Genomic DNA, 22357 nt, shown 5'->3' on the forward strand with positions numbered 1-22357 from the left:
ACCATACAAGTATGAGCACTTTTTTTTTTTCTGAGATGGAGTCTCACTCTTGTCACCCAGGCTGGAGTGCAGTGATGCAATCTTGGCTCACTGCAACCTCCACCGCCTGGGTTCAAGCGGTTCTCCTGCCTCAGCCTCCCAAGTAGCTGGGATTACAGGTGCCCACCACTACACCCGGCTAATTTTTGTCTTTTTAGTGGAGATGGGGTTTCACCATGTTGGCCAGGCTGGTCTTCAACTCCTGACCTTAGGTGATCCGCCTGCCTAGGCTGCCCGAAGTGCTGAGATTACAGGTATAAGACACCGCACCAGCCCTCCATTCTTGTCTTTAATTCCTTTTGTATAGTCCTCCCTCAGTATCCATGGGGGTACTGGTTCCAGGACTTTCCATGGATACCAGAATCTGAGGACACTCAAGTCCCTGACATAAAACGGCATGGTTATTTGTATATAACCTACACATCCTGCATAGTTTAGCCATCTAGCTCTAGGTTAACTTGTAATACCTAATACAATGTAAATACTATGTAAACAGCTGTTATACTGTATTGTTTAGGGAGTAAGTCTATACATGGTCAGGAACAATTTTTCCCAATTGTTTTTGATCCAAGGTTGACTAAATCCATGGATGTGAAACCCAGAAAGGAGGGCCAGCTCTGGGTCATGTGGTAATTCCATGTTTAGCTTTTTTTTTTCTACTGCAACTGCAACGTTTTACATTACCACCAACAAAGTACAGAGAGTTCCAATTTCTCCATATTCTATTTTCCATTTTTTAGATCAGCGCTATCCTAGTAGGTATGAAGTAGTATCTGGTTTTTATGTGCATTTCCCTTATGACTGACAAATGCCGAAAACGTGAGATTTGCAAAAAATTTTAAGTGTCCTATAAACAATGCTTTTTCTTTTTTTGAGACAGTCTTGCTGTCACCCAGGCTGGAGTGCAATGGCATCATCTTGGTTCACTGCAACCTCCTGACCTGGGTTCGAGCAATTCTGCCTCAGCCTCCCGAGTAGCTGTGACTACAGGTGAGTGCTACTGGCTAACTTTTGTACCTTTAGTAAAGTACACCACGTTTTCACCAAGGTGGCCAGGCTAGTCTCAAACTCCTGACCTCAGGTGATCTGCCTGCCCTGTTCTCCCAAAAGTGCTGGGATCACAGGTATAAGCCACCATGCCCAGCCCTAAACGATGCTCTTAAATGTATTAAAACACAGGTTAAGAATTTTAGAATTTATACATAAAGCCAGTGAAAACTGAAATCTCACAAGCACTTTTCTGAACACTGGTTATACTTTCCTGAACGTCTCTAACTTTAGGGTAGCTGTGGCTGTCTGGCACAGACTAAAAGGAAGCTGACAAACACGGATGGGTTGGGAACCTTACTTTTTAAACACAAAGTTCTCCTTCTTAAGCTTGTATTCTTTATGAGAACTTGTTCTCTCATGCTCACTCCAATGTATGCATAGTTTTCTAAGTCCCCTTCTTCTTGGCTCATTACCCAGTCCTCCACTTTTACTCTCCATCCTATTTAATATTAAATATTTAACTATAGTTCAATAGTATTTTTGCATCACTCATTCAGACTAGCTAAAATCAAGTTATGTATCTTAAAAGCCAAAACTTGATGATCTGGGGGGGAAAAAAAAGCCTGTAGTGACACACAGTGGAGATGCTTTGTAATTAGTATATTAAGGAGACAATACATTTCAAGAATTGCTTAAATTCTGATACCGATTTAAGCATGTGAACATATGAGACTTTTAAACATACAATTAAAGCTATTCATCATAATTTGCTATACTACCAACATTACTTTGGAGCATAAGTCAAATGGTTTAAAGTAATCCTGTAACATACCTAAAGAACACCTTCCTATATTATGCATGCAAATTACTTCTCCACGTAAAGGTCTTTTCACTTTAATTTCTACATTACCCAGCTCTGAAGTCACTACTCGGGCTTATGGTCCACAGACAAGGAGGGGGGCAAATGGCCAGGACTGGTCAAGATATATATGGATATATATATATATATATATATATGAATGGCACAGCAGAAGGAAACACAATTCTGGAAGTGCAAGCCTTCAAGAAGCAGCATATTATGATAAACCCCTCCTACAGAAAGGTATCATTTTTATCACTGATACCACAGGATAAATTATATATTACGCCATCTTCAAGTAACAGTTGAGGCAATAGAATAAATGCAAAGGCATTACAATGAATCCCACTTAATACAAAGAACTATACAGACCAACACTTCTCTACAAATTTTTTTTTTCCTCATTGCCAGTTAAATACAGAGTTTTACTTTCATAGCTTAACAATGAAGGGTCATACACTGAAGCCAACACATATACCTAGCATTTCAGTCTAAGCTTGTCCACGTACATAGCTGAAGTCAATTACAAGGTTTGGCCTAGAAATGCTAGGGGAACTTCTTCGTAGTTTTTACAGGTATTAAACTTCATCTTGGCCACTGAAGTCATCATACATATAGGGCAAAGTCAGAGCTTTTATATTTGCGTTTATTCTTCATTTAACTTTAAAACACTACTATAGTTGAATATTAAAACAAAAACAAGAGCAAGTAGTGAGCATATTATGATTACAGTCCTTCACTTATTCACTAATGCACATTAAATGCCAGCAGTGAGTGTTATTCACTGGCCCATTAAGAGGTCTGACACTGAACACCACCTCTGGGATGATGTTCATCATCCTCATATGCTTCTCCATTGTAATGGCGCCGTCTTTCCTGATTTGGATCAAAGTCCACCAGTTCTACTTGATCCATCTCATCAGTCTCTTCCACTTCCTTCCTCTCGGGTAGGAGTTTTTCCAGCAAAGACAGTTTATCAGGAGAGAGAAAGCCATTCTCAGGAAAGTTTACCTTCGAAAGAAATTTTTACTGTTCAATCCGATTTCATCATTAGCTCCTTAGTATCATTAGTATCATGGACCCATTTTCCCCAGAAAAAGACATGTAAACACGTAATATTTAGGTGAATCTGCCAATCTCAGAACAGGCTCTTAAAAGGCACAGTGCATAGCATACTCTGAACTAGAGCTCAAGGATTATGACCAAAAGCCAGGCTCTATTAAAAACAATTGCATTAAATAAAACTGCACTTTAACAACCATTGTTCTACCCACCAAACTGACTTTTTAATACCAAAACCCATCCTGCAACAGCCTAACTCTTCTTACGAGATATTTAAACAAAGCTATTCTTACTCTCAAAAGGGTAGTTCTTTCTTATCCAAAGATGTTTTTAGGCCAGGTGCAGTGGCTCATACAATTGGGAGGACAAATCCCAACACTTTGGGAGGCTGAGGTGGGCAGATCACCTGAGGTCAGGAGTTTGAGACCAGCCTGGCCAATATGGTGAAACCCCAACTCTACTAAAAAGCCTAGCGTGGCAGCAGGCACCTGTAATCCCAGCTACTCAGGAGGCTGAGGCAGGAGACTTGCCTGAACCCAGGAGGTGGAGGTTACAGTGATCCAGGATCGCACCACTGCACTCCAACCTGGGTGACAGAGCAAGACTCCGTCTCAAAAAGGAAAAAAAAGTTTTAATTAATATTTTTGTGGTGACAGGCCAATTTAAGACTGAGGAAAATGACTGGATTGCTTTATACCTATTAACAAATCAAGCATTATACTACTTTGCCAAGAAATCTGCAATTATTGTAAAGCGCCTCTGAACTTTAAGATGCCAGTTACAACCTTTCATTAGTAAAATACCCACTTGTCCCACACACCCCTCCCACAACCTATCTTTAAATATCCAATTAATGATGCAAAAAAACCCATCCTCAACTTAACAAAGAATGCTCAACATGACAGCAGTAAGTAGTATTAGATAATTTTTTTTTTTTTTTGAGACAGGGTCTCATTCTGTCACCCAGGTTGAAGTACAGTGACATGATCTTGGTTCACTAAAGCCTTGACCACCTAGGCTTAAGCAATCCTCCCACTTCAGCCTCCCAAGTAGCTGGGACTATAGGTGCATGCCACCATGCCTGGCTAATTTTTGTATTTTTTGTAGAGATGGGGTTTTGCCATGTTGCCCAGGCTGGCCTTGAACTCCTGAGCTCAAGTCATCCACCTGTCTCGGCCTCCCAAAACATTGGGATTATAGGCGTGTGCCAGTGGCACATGGCCAGATCCATGTATTTCTTGCTGAGTAACAAAACATTTAAGTTTCAGGTTGCTTGGCATTCAGAAATTTTATTTTATTTTATTATTTTTAAAAAGAGACAGGGTTTCACTATGTTGCCCAGACTGTTCTCAAACTCCTGGACTCAAGGGATCCTCCTGCCTCAACCTCTCAAAATGCAGGGATTACAGGCATGAGCTACTGCACCTGGCTGAAATTTTACTTTTTTATCAGGTTTTAGTAAGCTAATTTTCTCAAATATTTTTAAAGTACTTTACAGCTTACCTTAAATTCGATGATTAGGCGACCCTTTTCATATGGTCTACGATAAATTGGCATGCCTTCATTTAGTACACACTTGATATCTCCATGCTTGACAATCTGACCTGAAAACATTGAAGCCAAGTTCTTTAAGTATGGTCACATTTTTATGAGGCAGGGAATATAAAGAACAAGAGCACTGTCCTAGCTCGTTGGCAGGAATAAAACTTACGTGGCAAAACAATCCTGTTACCTTTCACTTACGGGTTTTCCAAGGGCTGCCAAGAAAGCCAAGACTTTATAACTTCATCTCAGCCCAGAGGAGGATATGTAACCAAAAAAGAAAAACAATGGGTTTCCCTCAGTGCCTATAACTACACTTTGTTATTGGGAGACAAGGAAAATACTAGAATAGAAAAGAGAAGCTTAAGCTTGCCTAGTTCCCATACCTGGATGAGAGGTGATGACTATGGTTCGGTTGTCAAGAGTGGATATCGGCTTCTGGAAGCCACACAATGCTTCAACCAGCTGTATGTCCATACACATGAAAAGGTCTTCTCCTCGTCTGCATAAAATATGACACATTATTTATATTTTTCAAATCACCAATCAGTAAATGTACTAAAGCGGGCTGTTTTTTTGTTTAATAAAAGCAAAGGGTCTTTTACAAAGACACAGACACCCTTTTCTTCCCCCATCGTAAAAATCAAACAGAGCAGAGATCTGGGAAGAACAAACATGTGGAACCTGCCAGCCCTGTTTCCTAGATAAGGTTTCGAAGTCATTCCACACATTCTAGGCAGCCTTTACCATTTACCATCTGTGAATTGTTTCATTACCTAATTTTAAATCTGGTTTCTCAGAGGAAAAAAAAAAAACACAAAAAACTCTTACAAGAGTGAGGGTTAGGCCGGGCGCTGTGGTTCGCATCTGTAATTCCAGCACTTTGGGAGGATGTGGAGGGTGGATCACCTAAGGTCTGGAGTTCAAGACCAGCCCGGCCAACATGGTGAAATCCCATCTCTACTAAAAATACAGAAAATCAGCCAGGCATGGTGGCGCACACCTGTAGTCCCAGCTACTCGGGAGGCTGAGGCAGGAGAATCACTTGAACCTGGAGGCAGAGCTTGCAGTGAGTTGAGATCATGCCACTACACTCTAGCCCAGGCAGGGTCCTAGATAATTTAGGCTCTATGAAATTAAACAATGAGGATACGTCCAATTTAAAGGGACTGTAAGAATTTCCTCATTGACGTACCTGAAATAATAGTTCCTGGCATATTGTGAGTGAACACAGCCTTTCATATTTAACGTAACAGCCCACTTCCTCCATCTCATGCTTAGCCTTTCCTCTTTTCCAACCCACATTAATAGAACACCTTTAGTTCAGGTGCAGTGGGTCAGACCTGCAATCCCAACACTTTGGGAGGCCGAAGCGGGTGGATTACCTAAGGTCAGGAGTTCGATGCCAGCCTGGTCAACATGGTGAAACCCGTCTCTACTAAAGATACAAAAATTAGCTGGGCATGGTGGCGGGCACCTGTAATCCCAGTTACTCGGGAGGCTGAGGTGAGAGACTCGCTTGAACCCGGGAGTTGGAGGCTGCCGTGAGCCAAGATCGCACCATTGCACTCCAGCCTGGGCTTGTTAAGTGAAACTCCGTCTCAAAAATAAATAAATAAATAAATAAATAAAACATCTTTAATCTTTAATACTCTTCTCAAATGACAGCATCAAAATCCTGAGCTTGACAACAATGGACAACATTCCCATTGTCTTCAGACATTTGTAAAATATTAGTCTTTTTTTTGAGACCAAGTTTTGCTCTTTTTGCCCAGGCTGGAGTGCAATGGCACCATCTCAACTCACTGCGAACTCCGCACCTCCCCGGTTCAAGTGATTCTCCTGCCTCAGGGACTGCCACCATGCCTGGTTAATTTCCGTATTTTTAACAGAGATGGCATTTCATCATGTTGGCTAGGCTGGTCTTGAACTCCTGACCACCTGCCTTGGCCTCCCAAAGTGTTGGGATTACAGGTGTGAGCCACCAAACCCAGCCGAAATATTATTTCATTCTAAACCAGTTAAGATGTTCCCAATTTCACCTCCAGTCCGTTTAAAAAAAAAGAAAGATGGGCTCTTACTGTCACCCAGGCTAGAATGCAGTGGCATGATCATAACCTTGAACTCCTGAGTTCAAGCCACTCTCCTGCCTCGACCTCCCCAGTAGCTAGGACTCCTGGCCTCAAGTGATCCTCCCACCTCAGCCTCCCAAGTTGCTGGGAATATAGCATGCAGAGAGTCTGTTATGTTAGCCATGGACATATTTGATATAAACATGTGCTGTTTAATCATCAATTTTTCTTGTGCTTCAGTGTTCATCATACTCATTATTTAGTTCAAAATGGTAGACCTGAATTTATACTTAGTATTGTTCCAATTTAAGTTTCCTACAGAGATGCTTTTGGGTATTTACAATTAAAAGCAATTCAACTTTATCACAAACTTGGGATTGAAAACTGGTGTTTTAAGGCACTTAAATTGTTTTACAAAGATTGAGGGCAAATTTTTGTCCAGGGATGTCTTCCCCAGCCATCTGCTATTTAGGTTCACACAAAACATCTAATTGAAACACATTTTCAACGTTCCATACTTAGAGACAAAAAGCTAAACATCTTATCCTATGTATTCAACTTGTTACGATCCAAACAATGGTTAACAATCTTTTTCCAGGAAATAGGTTTCAAAAGTAATGGAAAACACTTTAAAAAAAACAAATTAAAAAAAACCCCAAAACCAACAACCCAAATATGTAAGACATCAGTTTGAGTGGTTGATAAAAGTCTTTACCGAGTAAAAACAGCATGGTCCTTCTGATCTAACACAATGATAATATCGCCTGGCTCCAGTCCTGGTTCTTGGTCTCCTTCACCATGGAATGTTATCTTCTGGCCATCTTTCATGCCTAAAAACATTAGTTTTATACTCTTATTAAATATCCAACTAAGGTCAGAATCATACAATGTATACATAAATGTTTATGTGTAAAAATCACAGAAATGACTAAGAAAGCCCACTTAAGTAGTTCAGTCCAATTTGCTTCTGAAAAAAGATATCACAGTGGAGAACACAAACTCTAGAGGCAAAGAGACCAGCCTTCAAATCTCAGAGCTGCTATTCACTGGCTGGATTACCCTGGGGAAGGTGCATATCCTTTCCAAGTTTCAACTTTCCCACAGACACCTACACCTCATTAGCAATGTTGAGAGTATTAACTAAACAGGTATATGCTGGTACTAAACCATGACTGGCAAACACTGGTTATAACCAAAAAATGTTAACTATTTCAATTTCATAACACACCAAATTACTTCTATTAAGTCTAACAGCAATGTAAATCAAGACCCTTCTCTCTATTGTAGTATTTATATATAAAACAAAAAATTTTAAATCTATCTTTTCTTGAGATAGGATCTTGCTCTGTTCTGTTGTCTAGGCTGGAGTGCAGTGGCACAAACATGGCTCACTGCAGCCTCCATCTCCTGGGCTCAAGTGATCCTCCCACCTCAGCCTCCCGAGTAGCTGGGGACCAGCTTAAAAAAATTTTTTTTTTTAGAGACAGGGGTTCTCATGTCGCTCAGGCTAGTCTTGAACTACTGTAGGCCTCAAGGGATCCTCCTGTCTCAGCCACCTATAGTGTTACGATTACAGACCTGAGCCCGTGCCTGAAAATCCGTATTTTTTAAGAACTATTCAGTATAGTCCCCTTAAAAAAAAGGGTAACTACATTTTGGGAGGCAGAGTCAGGAGGATACCCTGAGGACAGCACCCTGGAGCACAGGAGTTCGAGCCCTTGTGTCATTTAAATTAAAACAAGCAAACAAAACAATCAGCACTAGACCCTCCCTTAGCCTATGTGGTCCATAAAACACAGGGAGAGGAGTATTTTCTAACAGGGCAAAAAATTCTTAAACATGTTTTTTTGTTTTTTTTTTTTTTTTTACTGAGACTTCCCTACCCCTCACCTCTGACCCACATATTTTAGTTCAGTAAGGGTTTGGACAACAACTCTTACAACGTAACTCATGTAAGAAAACCTGTGTTTGTAGAGTGTTACACTGAAGCAGTTATCTCCTGATTATTTCCCAAGATCACTCTGGTTACCTAACAGAGCAATCGTGTTTCCCCTTTTAGTATGGAAAATATTAATCCTGTATAAAAAGAGCCAACAGTACAATGAATTCCTACATATCCATCCAATTTAGCTTCAGCAGTTTCTAACTCATGACTAATATTTCATGTATTATACCCCTACCCATGGCCCCCACATATACTTTCAAGTAAACTCCAACCACATCCATTAACCCACAAATACTTCAGTATGTCCCTCTTAAATAAGGACTTAAAACCACTATCATTATCATACACTGACAAAATTAAACAATCTGTCTTTAATCGTGTATTGAGGCAAAATAACTTGTTATGCTAGGGAAGCAAACTCAGCTAGGTTTTCCTGAATGAAGAGCAAGGGTAGGCATAGCACAAATGCCTTCACTTGCTGAGGGCATTAATTTCAAGTTCTCACTTAGAGTTCACTGTTGATAGGTTCTTTCCCCCTCGGCTGTGTTACAGTGACATGACATTATTTGAGGACCTGCATGACATTATTCGAGATCATTCTGCTAGAAGTCTCAGTTTCCAAGAACCTATCAACAACGTTAACACTTACTCTATAAGCTACTGGTATCAAGAACACCTCAAAGTATAAACCCCAGGCATGGGCCCACTAAGCGGGAAACACATTAAGTTCAACAACTGGCCAAGAAAACTTATTTTTACCTTTCAATGTACTACATTCTTGGGTGGAAAACCCTGGGGGTCAGAGAGGCCAGTATAATGAGTCACATGATAGAATCCTATTGCAGCCACTTATGTTAATGTAGATTTGTATATTAACAGTTCCAGATTGGTATCATACCATAGTACAGTATAATAGTAGACCCATTTAAAAACAGCAAAATCTGAAAAGAGATTACCATAATGTTGATTTAAGTTTCCTTCTGGGGTTACATACATTTCTTAAAATTTCTGCAATGTACTGCCATAATACATTTTAAAAGGTTTTTGTAAGTTGACGAGAGTAAAATTTAAAAACTGACAAATCAAATCCCTCCCCCCCCCCCGCCAAAAAAAAAGGTTATATGTTTATTTCTAAATCTGGAGCCCAACAGGTAGAGAAGTGTCAAGTCTAAAAAAAAGGAAAAGTAGTCTAAATTCTTTCAAATCAATTAACGGAGCATTTAAATACAACAGATGGGCAAGTAAGCCAATTAAGTGGGCCAATACGTTTATTTAAACAAGTCCAGGTCAGGTATGGTGGCACACACCTGTAGTCCCAGCTACCTGGGAGGTTGAGGTAGGAGAATCGCTTGAACCTGGGAGGGGAGGTTAGAGTGAGCCAAGATGGCATCACTGCACTCAAGCCTGGGCAACAGAGCAAGACTATCTCAGGAAAAAAAACAAAGAACAGAAAACATGTCCATTAGTTTAAAAAATAAACATGACGCCGGGTGTGGTAGCTCATGCCTGTAATTCTAGCACTTTGGAAAGCCGAGGCAGGTGATCACCTAAGGTCAGGTGTCCGAGATCAGCCTGGCCAACATGGTGAAACCCTGTCTCTACTAAAAATACAAAACATTAGCCAGGCGTGGTGCTGGGTGCCTGTAATCCCAACTACTTGGTAGACTGAGGCAGAATAATTGCTTGAACCTGAGAGGCAGATGTTGCAATGAGCTGAGATCGTGCCATTGCACATTCCAGCCTGGGAAATGAGCGCAAAACTCTGTCTCAGAAAAAACAAAAAAACCCATGAATTTTAATGAGACCCAATTCTTCACCTAACTCCCTTCTCAAATCCTTAAAAATATGCCTATCCCTTGATCTAATAACTCTTAATTAGGAATGTGTTCAAATAACTTCATTCTAATTTTTTAAAAGATGGAAGAACTATGGTTTAACAGCAGAGAATTAAGTTTGGAACACTATTCAATCATTTACAGGACCACTGATTTCAAAAGATGATCCTGTTTATATTACATGAGGAGATTCCTTATTTTCTATTAGTAATATACCAATATGCAAAATTATGTCTGGATGGAAAAACATTATATATTATGCTGCTAAGATCTATTTCTGAGTGATAGGATCATATATAACCTAACTAAGAATGGTTTTTTTTTTGAGATGGAGTCTCGCTCTGTCGCCCAGGCTGGAGTGCAGTGGCCGGATCTCAGCTCACTGCAAGCTCCGCCTCCCAGGTTTACGCCATTCTCTTGCCTCAGCCTCCCGAGTAGCTGGGACTACAGGCGCCCGCCACCTCGCCCGGCTAGTTTTTTCTTTTTTTTTTTTTGTAGAGACGGGGTTTCACCGTGTTAGCCAGGATGGTCTCAATCTCCTGACCTCGTGATCTGCCCGTCTCAGCCTCCCAAAGTGCTGGGATTACAGGCTTGAGCCACCGTGCCCGGCCAAGAATGGTTTTTAAACTATAAAATGTTAATAATAAATCTGCCACAGCATTCAAGACTTCAGAATAAGTAGCTCAGAACTCACCTTTGTCAATATGAACTTCTAGAATCTTCTTCTCTCGAACTATCTTCCTTCCGTTGCAGCTTTTACATCTATCTTTAGGACTGATCCGCTCCCCATGGCCCTGGCACTCCATGCACACAGACTGAATTTGCTGAACCATTCCAGGTCCTATCTGATGAATTCTTATTTGCATTCCAGTACCTCGGCAATTGGGACAGCACTCTACTGCTCCTTTCTTACCTCCTCTACCTAAATGTAAAAAGAAAATTGAATAACGTATGAATTAGTGTATACAGTAGTAAATGTTTTAAGAAGACAATTCCTAAATGCTGTACTTTTAATATTTTCAAAGTCTGATAGAATGCTACCCTCTGAATATGTAACTGATGAAATCATTTTAATTAGTTTTATTCTCATTAGAACATACTTCATTTCCAGTAAATAACTTTTACTTATTACAAAAAAGATACCAAGCTAGCTTGATCCCAATTATATTTAAAATATACACAGAAAATAGTGCTGTTATTTCTTTAGGTGGCAGGTTTTCAGTCGGTTTTCTTTATATCAGCCCTCCCCTCCCCCAAAATCTACCTAGTGTACGTGAGTCAAATTTACGTATCCAGGAAGTCTTAGCTCCATTTTCAGGTGTCATATTAAAGACGTCTAAAAAAACAAAAAACGAAACAAAAAAAACCCATACCTTCACATTTGTCACAAATCACATTCTTTTGCAGAGCCAGTTTTCTTGTTGCACCATTATATAAGTCTTCTAGGGTTACTGAGAGCTGATGTACAACATTTTTGCCTAAAACAAAGTATTTCTCATTACAAATCTGTTTGATGTTGAATCTTACTTATTTGTGCTAAAGGCACTATAAAGAATGTGAAAGGATAATAAAAGATGAGCCTCACAGGGTACATCTGTTGACTACCTACTATATACACAGAATCTCCTCAAACTGTGATGTAATCACAGATGAGAGAAAATCAGGTCAGAAATTAAATATTTGCCTAAGAGCATAGACATGACCATCTTGGAAATATGGTAAGCAGAAACATTAACCTCAAAGTCACTTGAGAAAAACCAACGTTATTTAAAAGGGCACATTTCACAATAATCCAAACATTCATTTCTGTCACAATATATTCTTTGAAGCTTTCACTTCGTACCGTATTGAGCAACGTGACCAATTACTTCATCCAAAAATTCTGTAGCACAGTAAATTCTCATTAATCAAGATTGGCCAGGGAAGTTGATGCATTTATTGAGTCACCACAGAAGAGTATCAATTTCTACTTCTTCCTGATTTAGTAGAAAACAGCCCATTTACTGCTGGGCCAGCACTGGTTGTTTTAAAGGCCAAATTTCTCATACCTTTTATACTAGCATTGCCCAACAGAACTTTCTGCAGTGATAAACGTTTCATATCTGTTCTATCCAACACAGCAGCCACGAATCACATGTGCTTTCTTTAGACTAAGAAACTGTAGTTTTGTTTTTTTCTTAAATTAATGGAGCCACACATGGCCAGTGGCTCCTAAGGAGTGCCTTACTTCACTTAAATCAGAATGGGAAATGGAAGGTCAAGATCTCATAAGGACACGGAGGTTAGAAATATGAAGTCACCTGCTAATAAAGTTAGTAAGTTCCTAGCTAGTGATCCTTCCACAAGGACTTATTCACAATATTATTGCCTTTCCACCAACTGAAAAAAGTTCTCAAACTCGTTTCTGTTCATGCCTAATGAACATTTTTACTTTCTAATCAAGCATGAAATACCATTAATTATGTCCTTCTGCTTATAGCTCCACCTTTAGTTTTGGCACGCTAAAATCTAGCTGCCCTTATTTTGTACAGTGTTGAGAATATAAGGAAGGAAAAATAAAGCTTCTAGAGCTTGGGGAAGCACATTTCCCCAAAAATAACCTCTCAATATGATCTAAAGCCACATAAATTAGCTTGCCAATGTTAACCTGCAGGTCAGTTCTTTGTAAGGTAAGTGAAAAACCACCACTACTTTTTTGTGGACAAATTCTACCAATTTACTAAGCAAGTGATTTGGATTATGGACTTTCTTTTTAAGGAGTTTAAATATCTTAGAAGCTCAAAGTGAAACTTAATGGCTTGGCCATTCATTCTAAAACTGGTTCTGCTCATCAGCCCTTGTTTGTATTCACTATACTGGTAATAAAGTGAGACTAATTTCTCTTGACTTAAACACTTTATTCCTATGAGCAGTATTTCTAGAGCCCATAGGCCACTTTCCTGATAAATATATTAAATACATAATTTTGACACAATAAAGCTAAAGCAACATTAGATAGGTGGCAGGCAACGAACCAGTTTTCAGCCCTGGCTCTGTTGGTTTGCTATATGAGCTTGAAGACGTTTTACGTTTCTGAACTTTAACTTACTCTCATATGAAAAAGGCCACTGTACCTACCACCATCGAATTCCTTTGGGGAGTGAGGGAACACCAAATAAGTTCTGTAAAAAGGACTTGGAAAATTATATTGCTATATACTTTCTCCTTTTTTGTTTTTTTGAGACGGAGTTTCGCTGTGTCGCCCAGGCTGGAGTGCAATGGTGCGACATCAGCTCACTGCAACCTCCACCTCCCGGGTTCAAGTGATTCTCCTGCCTGTCTCCCGAGTAACTGGGATTACAGGCACGCACCACCACACTTGGCTAATTTTTGTATTTTTTTTTTTTTTTTTTGAGACAGAGATTCACTCTTGTTGCCCAGGCTGGAGTGCAGTGGCGCGATCTCGGTTCACTGCAACCTCTGCCTCCAGGGTTCAAGCGATTCTCCTGCCTCAGCCTCCAGAGGAGTTGGGATTGCAGGCGCCCACCACCACACCCAGCTAATTTTGTATTTTTTGTAGAGATGGGGTTTCACCATCTTGGCCAGGCTGGTCTCAAACCCTGACCTCACGTGATCCACCCACCTCGGCCTCCTAAAGTGCTGGGATTACAGGCGTGAGCCACAGCACCGGTTCTGTTCTCGTAATTTGTTTGATAATATCTAAGATTTTTGGAAGCAGTCATTTGCTACCACTCTATTGGCTAGTTTTTTAGGTCCTTTAAATGTCATTTTAAAAAAAACGACACCACTGGCCGGGGGTGGTGGCTCACACCTGTAATCCCAGCACTCTGGGAGGCCAAGGCAGGCAGATCACCTGAGGTTGGCAGTTCAAGACCAGCGTGACCAACATGGTGAAACCCCATCTCTACAAAAATACAAAATTAGCCGGGTGTGGTGGCGCATGCCTGTAATCCCAGCTACTTGGGAGGCTGAGGCAGGAGAATCGCTTGAACCCGGGAAATGGTGGTTGCCCTGAGCTGAGATCATGTCGTTGCTCTCCAGCCTGGGCAATAAGAGGGAAACTCCGTCTCAAAAACAAAAAACAAAACAACAACAACAAAAAACACGACACCATAAATCAGAGGCAGTTTGTGGTCAGTTTGCAACATTATACCAACATGTAAACAAACATTTAAAATGGGCGATTTCTCAAAGATCTGCTCTGACCAACAGCTAACTTTAGTTAGCTGCACAAAGACTAGATTCTTACCTCTCCTTTCTCTCTGCATCCTTCCTCCTCCTCCAAAAAACATATCAAAGATGTCCATGGGGGAGCCAAAACCGCCACCTGCTCCACCCTCTTTAATTGCCTGTTCTCCTCCTTTGTCATACAATTCCCTTTTCTTTGCATCAGAGAGAACTTCGTAAGCTTGAGAAATCTGTTTAAACTGTTTGAGAAAAGAAAAATGAATTTTTTTTAAAAAAAACAAGTGTTACCTAGCTACATTACACTTGATGTTAGCTAAAAAGACCGAGAGGTGATCATAATTCCTGTATCAGATACTCGATTTCAGATCATAACAGAAATACTATACATCTGGCAATGAACTATTCATATTCAGATATGTCTAAGAGTATATACTACTCACCTTCTCTCCTTCATTTGGATTCTTATCAGGATGGTACTTCAAGGCCAGTTTCCTATAAGCCTTTTTCAATTCTTCCTGAGTAGCATTGGGTTTGACCCCCAAAACATCGTAGTAAGTTGTTTCTTTCACCATCTTCTACTGCTTGAAATAAGAAAATGCAACTTTAACCGGCTTTCAACTGGTAGTTTTTAATTAATAAAAATGAGAGCTAAGGCCGAACAATCTCTGCCAAATCCTATTATAAGAACACCACTTTCCCTAAATTTCACCAAAAAGGTAACAATTCCTGGGATAATTCAGCTATAAACTCCAACAGACAAAACAAACTAATAATCATTACCGGGAAGTAATTCGAGAGCCGCCTTCTAGCACCTGGTTCCCATTCTCCCACACCAAAGCTTCCATACTAATATAACACAACTATTATATGGATTCTTTCCGTTTCCCCTAGAGGCGGTGATAGTTGTAACAAAAGCAGCCCTGATATGGTCAGTCTACTGGTCATTACACTATCACTGTCTTTGGTAAATCTGATAAACTCCATACACTCTCCAGAAAAAGACATCTGGGCACACAGTGGTGGGGGGAGAGGTTTATAAAACAGATTACCGGCTCCACACAGCGAACCCTCCACCGCCCACGGCTTACAGCTTCTCCACTTTCACGGCCGAATCCCTCTCGCCCCTCAGGCTGGCAGACTTTACCTGCCAGGTTTCCCCTTGCACTTGGCGCCGACCGTTAAGATTTCCTTCCTTTCTCCCTCCCACCCTGGACCCAAGTGGCGGAGGGGAAAGCCCAGCCCTCAACAAAGAAGAGGAGGGGAGACAGAGAAAGAGAAACCGAAAGCCGCAGCCTCCGCCCGGCTCCCCCCGCAGCCCCTCGCCCCTAGTTCTCTGTGCGCGTGCGCAGGGTCGCCAACCACCCCGCCCCCCAACAGTGAGACGGACGGGGAGGGGGGCCGCGGGGGCGCGCACGGACCGAGAGGCGAAGGCAGCAGCTCTTTGGAGATCCCAGGCTGGGTACGGAGGGAGGTCTAGGAAAGGTCTCGGGCCCATTCGCTGTGCGTGGCGGGGATGGGTTGCCAGGGCACCGCACCAGCCCTCCAAAAGGGGAATCGGGGGCCCAGGAACTGACAACGCTCCTGCCCACGCGGCCAACGGCCTCCGGACCGCGGCTCCATCGGTTTCCCGGCGCCAATGGCGCCAGCCAGGGGACTGGGGAAAGCTCGAGGGCTCAAACTCACCGGTGCGGGCTGACGCCGGTGTGTAAGGGAGCGGAAAGGAGCGCGGAGCTGTGCGCAGCTCGGGCAGTTACCGCTCCTCCGCCTCTCACCGAGCGTTCTGGAAAGTTCCGCCCGGCGCGCCGCAGCCGTCGTCTTTTGTAGCCGAACCCTGGCGCGTCACCCGCCGGAAGTCCCGCCCCTCTCGGCCGCTGCCACCGCCCAGCGGTTACCTGGGCAACGGCGCGGGGGCGCACGGGTCGGGAGGAGCTGCGCCGAAAGGCCTTGTGGGGGTTGGTGCTAACCCGGCTTCCCGACGCTCGTGGAATCTTCTGGAGCCGTTTTCTCCACTCAGCAAGCCCGAGATGCGGAAGTCTCCGGCTGGTGGGGCATGGCTCAGGAGCAGTGCAAGTCCTAGGGTTCCCAAACCTGTGGGGTGGCCGCCTCCGCCCGCGAGGGCGGGAAGGGCTCGGGTACAGTGATCCAGCGGGAGCTGTGTGTGAACGGGGAAAGCTCTTGAAACAGTCTTGCCCCCCGCTCACCCTCCTATGGGCGCCTCTTTCTGGGAACCCGCTGAGCAAGAAATGCTTGAGGCAGGTGGGTCTAGTCCCCAGACCAATAGCATACGCCTTGGGTCTTGCTGCTTTTCACACGCGGTCCAAGGCGGCTTAATTCATCAAATTGTGAAGTTGTTAGAGCTCTTTGTGCAAGTCCAGGCCCCTAGACACATGTTATCTGTCCTGGACCTCGCTGACTCCTGCAGATTGAGCGCAGAGTGGGACTGAGCTAATCAGTGAAACGTTTGAACCGTCTTTGATGCACGGAGGGCCGTGGACCTCTCTGGTCAGGTTTTCACCCAGTTTGGCTATAGAGTAGCAGCAAGAGTGTCTAAAACAATTTGTTTAATTATTTGACCTAACTTTTAAATTTTACGGGTCAGTGAACCTGGATGTACAATCTGCAATGTGAGACCTTGGACTTTAAAATGGTACCACGGGGGCTTAATGGGAATTGGGGTCCGCTTCTTTATCCAGGGGCACAACAGAGAAGTCAGTATCTAGCACCAAGAAAGATGGAGTTTGCCAGGGTCAGTGACTCACGTGTGTAATCCCAGCACTTTGGGACGCAAGCGTGGACTGATTGCTTGAGCTCGAAGTTTGGTACCAGCCCCAGCAACGTGGTGAAACCCCGTCTCGATTTAAAACAAAAACAGAACTGGAGATGCAGAGTTGAAAACCCCAGTTAGACTTCAGTGAGAAGCCAACAAGTCAACAGACTGCCAGGGAAACCATGAGGTAGAAGTCAGTACGGAGAGTCTCCGTATTAGACGTGATAGATCAGAGTTTCCTTGGGAAAAGTGACAATTGAGCTGAGTTTTGAAAATGGGAGAAGAGCAATGGACAAAGCACAGGGAAAGGCTATACTAAGGTTTGGAAGAATATAGTGTTTTTAGGAAATTGGAACTAATTGGATATATCCAGAGCTAAGAGAGCTAGAATAGCCGGAGGTGAGGCTTCAGAGCTAGTTAGGGCATGCCTTTGTCTGTTGGTATATATGTTACGTTGAGAATTTTGAACTTTATCCTTGGAAGCATGCTCATGCTGCCTCTTCAGCCTTTCCTCTTTCATTAATTTTAACTGCTTTCCAGTGACAGAACTATCTGTAGTTTCCCATATACACCTTTTCACCTTTGTGTGCTTTTGCTTTGGCTGACAGACACCTGATTTTTTTCAATCTTAGGTGTTGCCTTCTCAAGTATCACTTCTGGTATAACATTTTTAGTTTAAACCAACCCTTAGTAAACGTCTGATATTACCAGGCAGTGTACTAGGGCTTTGTAATACAAAAATCACGTAAGTCAGGCCGGGAACCGTGGCTCACGCCTGTAATTCCAGCACTTTGGGAGGCCGAGGTGGGCGGATCACCTGGAATGAGGAGTTCTAGGCCCAGCCCGGGCAACATGGTGAAACCTCTCTCTACTAAAAATAGAAAAAATTAACCAGATATGGTGGCATGTGCCTGTAGTCCCACCTACTCAGGAGGCTGTGGCAGGAGAATCGCTTGAACCTGGGAGGCAGAGGTTACAGTGAGCAGAGATGGCGCCACCACACTCCCGCCTTGGTGACAGAGCGAGACTGTTGAGTCTCAGGAAAAAAAAAAAAAAATCACGTAAGTCATGGTCCCTGCCTTCAAGCAGCCCACAACATACGGAACCAGAAACAAACAGTTGAGTGTTAAATGCTAATAGAGGAAGAGTAGAGGGGTGCATGGTGGCTCAAGCCTGTAATCTCAGCACTGGGAGGCCTAAGCAGGCGGATCCCTTGAGTTCTGGAGTTTGAGATCAGCCTGGGCAACATAGTAAGACCTCGTTTCTACAAAAATTAGAGTTAGTGTGGTGGTGTGGGACTGTACTCCCAGCTACTTGGGAGGCTGAGGCAGGAAGATGGACCTGGGAGGTCAAGGCTGCAGTGAGTGGTGATTGCACCGCTGCACCTCAGCCTGGGCGACAGGGCAATACCCTGTCTAAAAACGAAACTAACAAAAAAGTTAACAGTTTTAAGAAGCATTCTTATGTAAAATAAAAAAAACTAGCAATAACTTTGTGTATGGTCTTCGTTTGTATGGAAATGGGATCACACAAGCTTTTTACAACTTGCCCTTTTCACTTTGTCATCTTACTATGTTAGGATTATTAATCTACCTTGTTATTTTTAATGGCATAGTATGCAGGCACCATAATTCCCCTGCTGATGAACATTTCAGCAATTTCCAGTGTTTTACAAACTGCTGCAGAGAAATTAGCAAATACAGCTTTGAGTACTCATGCAAGTATTTCTGTTGGATGGACAGCTAGAATTGAAATTGCTGAGTCAACATGAATGCAGATTTAAAATTGTAATAAATAAGTTTCCCTATTGGTTTGTAACTGCTTCCAGCAATGTGTGAGTAGGCCTTGCCAGTATGAGGGATTCTACCTTTTGTTGTGAAAATCTTTGCTAAACTTGAAGATAAAAAGTGATATTTTATTGTTTCGAGTTTCTTTATTAGTAAGTTTAACCATGTTTTAAATGTTTACTGACTCTCCTGTCAACTGTTCATATTATTTTACCATTTTTCTGTGGTGTAATACCACTATTTTAATAGTAGCACTTTTAGGGATAGATATTAGTCTGTCATGTGTTACAATTATTTTCTTTAGTATATTGTTAGCTTTTTACTTAGTATGTATATATATATATTTTTGGGCCATATAAAGATTTTAATTTTTATGTAGGTAAGTTGTGACTCTTCCTTTTTGGCCTTTTTCTTCTCTCCACCTTCCCCTTCACCAGTCTAGCATTATAGATATAAATCTATTGTCCCAGGTTTACAGGTTACGTCTAGTACTTTCATTGTTTCCTTTTTTGTTTGTTTTTAATTAACAGCCTTGATGTGTTGCCCAGGCTGGACTCGAACTCCTAGGCTCAAGTGATTCTCCTGCCTCAGCCTCTTCAGTACTTGGGACTACAGACACCTGCCATTGCATCTGGAATCATTGTTCTATTTTAAACTTACGTTTTTTATTCCATCTAGAAGTTATTTTGCTGTAAGGACTGAGGATTATTTGTAAGTAACTGATCTTTATTTTTCTCCAGATGGCAAGCTAGTTTGTCTAATACTAATCTTATTTTTCCTGACTAATATGAAATGTGCCCCCCAACTTTTGTGTGTGTGTGTGTAGAGACAGAGTCTTCCTATGTTGCCCAGGCTGTTCTTGAACTCCTGGGCTCAAGCAGTTCTCCTGCCTTGGCCTCCCAAAGTGCTGGTATTACAGGAGTGAGCCACCACAGCTGGCCACCACTTTTAATGTATACTAAATTTCCACTGAAATACACGGTACTACTTCCCTTCATTGTTCTTGCTTTTTAGAATATTCCTTGCATTTTTTGAGTATGTTTATTCTTCCAGAGGAACTTGGGAATATTTCTGGCCGAATCCCCCCAAATCCCATTGTGAGTTTTATTGTGATTACAGTGATTTTATGTATCAGTTTGAAGAGAATTAACATGTTTAAAATGTTGAATCTTCCTACTTATGAACATATAACTGTATATTTACTTTCTTCATTTTTTTAACTAGGTCCTCATCATTTCTTCTTAAATGTGTTACTAGGCATTTTTTATTGTTGCTGTCACGGATGGCTTCTTTTCTTACCATTATATTTTTTTTCAGTGGGATACTTCATACTTTCTTTTTTTTTTTTGGAGATGGAGTTTCTCTCTTTTTGCCCAGGCTGGAGTGCAATGGAGCCATCTTGGCTCACTGCAACCTCCGCCTCTCGGATTCAAGTGATTCTCCTGCCTCAGCCTCCTGAGTAGCTGGGATTACAGGCATGCACCACCACGCCTGGCTGATTTTGTATTTTTTAGTAGAAACAGAGTTTCTCCGTGTTGGCCAGGCTAGTCTTGAACTCCCAACCTCAGGTGATCCGCCTGCCTCGGCCTCCCAAAGTGCTGGAATTACAGGCGTGAGCCACCATGCCTGGCCAATAACTTTCAATAACCACATGGCCATAAGTGTTCATAGAGGTAGCTGGAGATGGCTGGAGGCGTGGCAGGAGCCAAATAATAAGGGCTTGGGCATTATGCTAAAAAGTTTGAATTTTATTTTGAAGGCTCTTGAGAGACACTGGGGAATTTTAGGGATGGGGTGATATAACCTGTAACAGCTGACTTTTTGTTTCTTTTCTCTTTCCTCATCTTTTCTCTCTTTTGTGAGGACCTGTCAGGTGCTGCGCTAAACACTACAAATGTTGCCATATTGTAATCCTTACAGTAACCCTTGTTTTACAGCCGATTTGATTACATTTCACAATAATCACTTGGGTGCTAATATGAAGGTTGGATTCTTAGCAGGTTTTTATGGTGAGCAATCAGATCAGAAGTGATGAGGCCTAAATAGAAGAAATGGAGAGGGAGAAAAATAAATACAAATATAAAAACATATAAAGTCTTCGGGTGGAGTCGTGGTGACGATACATAGGTGGGGAGGAGGAGGAATGACTTCCAGCTTTCTGGCTTGAGCAACAGGATGGTTGGAGATGCCCTTCCTGGGATAGGGAGCCTGGAAGGAGGAAGAGGAGGAAGAGGCCAGGGTAGGAGCAAAATTGGGTGAAGGAAAAGGTGAGTCCAGGTTTGAGTGAGTAGAACTACAGCTATACTTTTTTCTTTAATTTAAAAAGAAAAGGAGTCGGAGCGGCGGCGGCGGGTCATGTGGGACGCGGATGCAGACGCAGGCGGAAGCACCAACTGCGGGGATAGCCAGGGTGACCACAGCTGCCCCGGTGGCGCGGACACAGCGGCAGCTCCAGCCGGCGGAGCTCCCCCACCTCACGCCTCAGGTCCTGGCAGAGACGCCACGTCTGTGGCCAGGGGGCCAGGAATGCGGCCACACGTATTCACCCTTAGCGTGCCTTTCCCGACCTCCTTAGAGGCGGAAATTGCCCGTGGGTCCCTGGCTCCACATGCTGAGCCCCACCAAAGGGTGGTTGGGAAGAATCTCGCAGTGAGCGGCAGGATCTTGGCCGTCCGCTGGGAAGCTGAAGACTGTCGCCTGCTCCGAATTTCCATTATCAACTTTCTCGACCATCTTTCTCTGGTGGTGCACACCATGCAGCACTTTGGGCCCCCCATTTCCCGCTAAGCCTGGTCTGGCAAAATGGGGCGAGGTCTAACCTTGCGTCTCCTCCTAGGCAGTGCATCCATTCTTCCCTAGGGCAGGGAATTCCCATAGTTGCTACTTTCCTGGAAGGGCCCCATGGTCGGCCTGTACTGGCCTTAGGATACTCAGGGGCCCCTTGTTTTATCTGGTTCTTAAATGTTTGTTACACAGAAAATAAAACTGAGCTACTATTACAAAAAAAAAAAAATTTTATCAGCACAAAGTGGAAAGTAAATCCTAACTAAAATGCTGTTTTTTATGTTTGTATAAATTTAAATTTCTTGGAATATTTAGTTTTTAATTAACTAGGGCCAGATTTTTATTTATTTATTTATTTTTTGAGTAGCACCAATTTGTTCTAGTTCTTCTCTTACCTCTCTATATACAATTTTAGTCTTTATGAACTCTCCTTCATTCCTACCCCCACTCGCCACCCCTCATTTTTTTTAGACTAAACTTTTTATTT

The 22357-nt window shown here is 42.4% G+C and overlaps 1 protein-coding gene and 1 pseudogene across 4 annotated transcripts; one reads left to right on the forward strand and one right to left on the reverse strand.

Annotated features, from left to right (window-relative positions):
• Positions 1-1668: 1668 nt before the first annotated feature.
• DNAJA1 (DnaJ heat shock protein family (Hsp40) member A1) lies at positions 1669-16366 on the reverse strand. Of its 3 annotated transcripts, none has more exons than XM_025360635.1 (9): positions 16216-16366; positions 14973-15110; positions 14594-14771; positions 11718-11822; positions 11039-11266; positions 7280-7394; positions 4879-4994; positions 4454-4554; positions 1669-2899 (listed from the first exon to the last, which is right to left on the reverse strand). In XM_025360635.1, the coding sequence occupies exons 2-9, from the start codon at positions 15102-15104 to the stop codon at positions 2681-2683; spliced, it is 1194 nt and encodes a 397-aa protein (XP_025216420.1). In that variant the 5' UTR covers positions 15105-15110; positions 16216-16366; the 3' UTR covers positions 1669-2680. The 3 variants fall into 3 exon arrangements, with proteins under 3 accessions (XP_025216420.1, XP_025216422.1, XP_025216421.1); XM_025360637.1 differs by having other exon boundaries at positions 2514-2899; positions 14973-15107; XM_025360636.1 differs by having other exon boundaries at positions 2514-2899; positions 14973-15113.
• A 5052-nt stretch (positions 16367-21418) lies between these two features.
• On the forward strand, positions 21419-22085 carry LOC112608647 (annotated as a pseudogene). Its single transcript, XR_003116025.1, has one exon. The product of XR_003116025.1 is annotated as an EKC/KEOPS complex subunit LAGE3 pseudogene (transcript).
• The last annotated feature ends 272 nt before the right edge of the window (positions 22086-22357 follow it).

Source organism: Theropithecus gelada, chromosome 15 (genome assembly GCF_003255815.1).
Source record: "Theropithecus gelada isolate Dixy chromosome 15, Tgel_1.0, whole genome shotgun sequence".
Taxonomy (NCBI): Eukaryota; Metazoa; Chordata; class Mammalia; order Primates; family Cercopithecidae; genus Theropithecus; species Theropithecus gelada.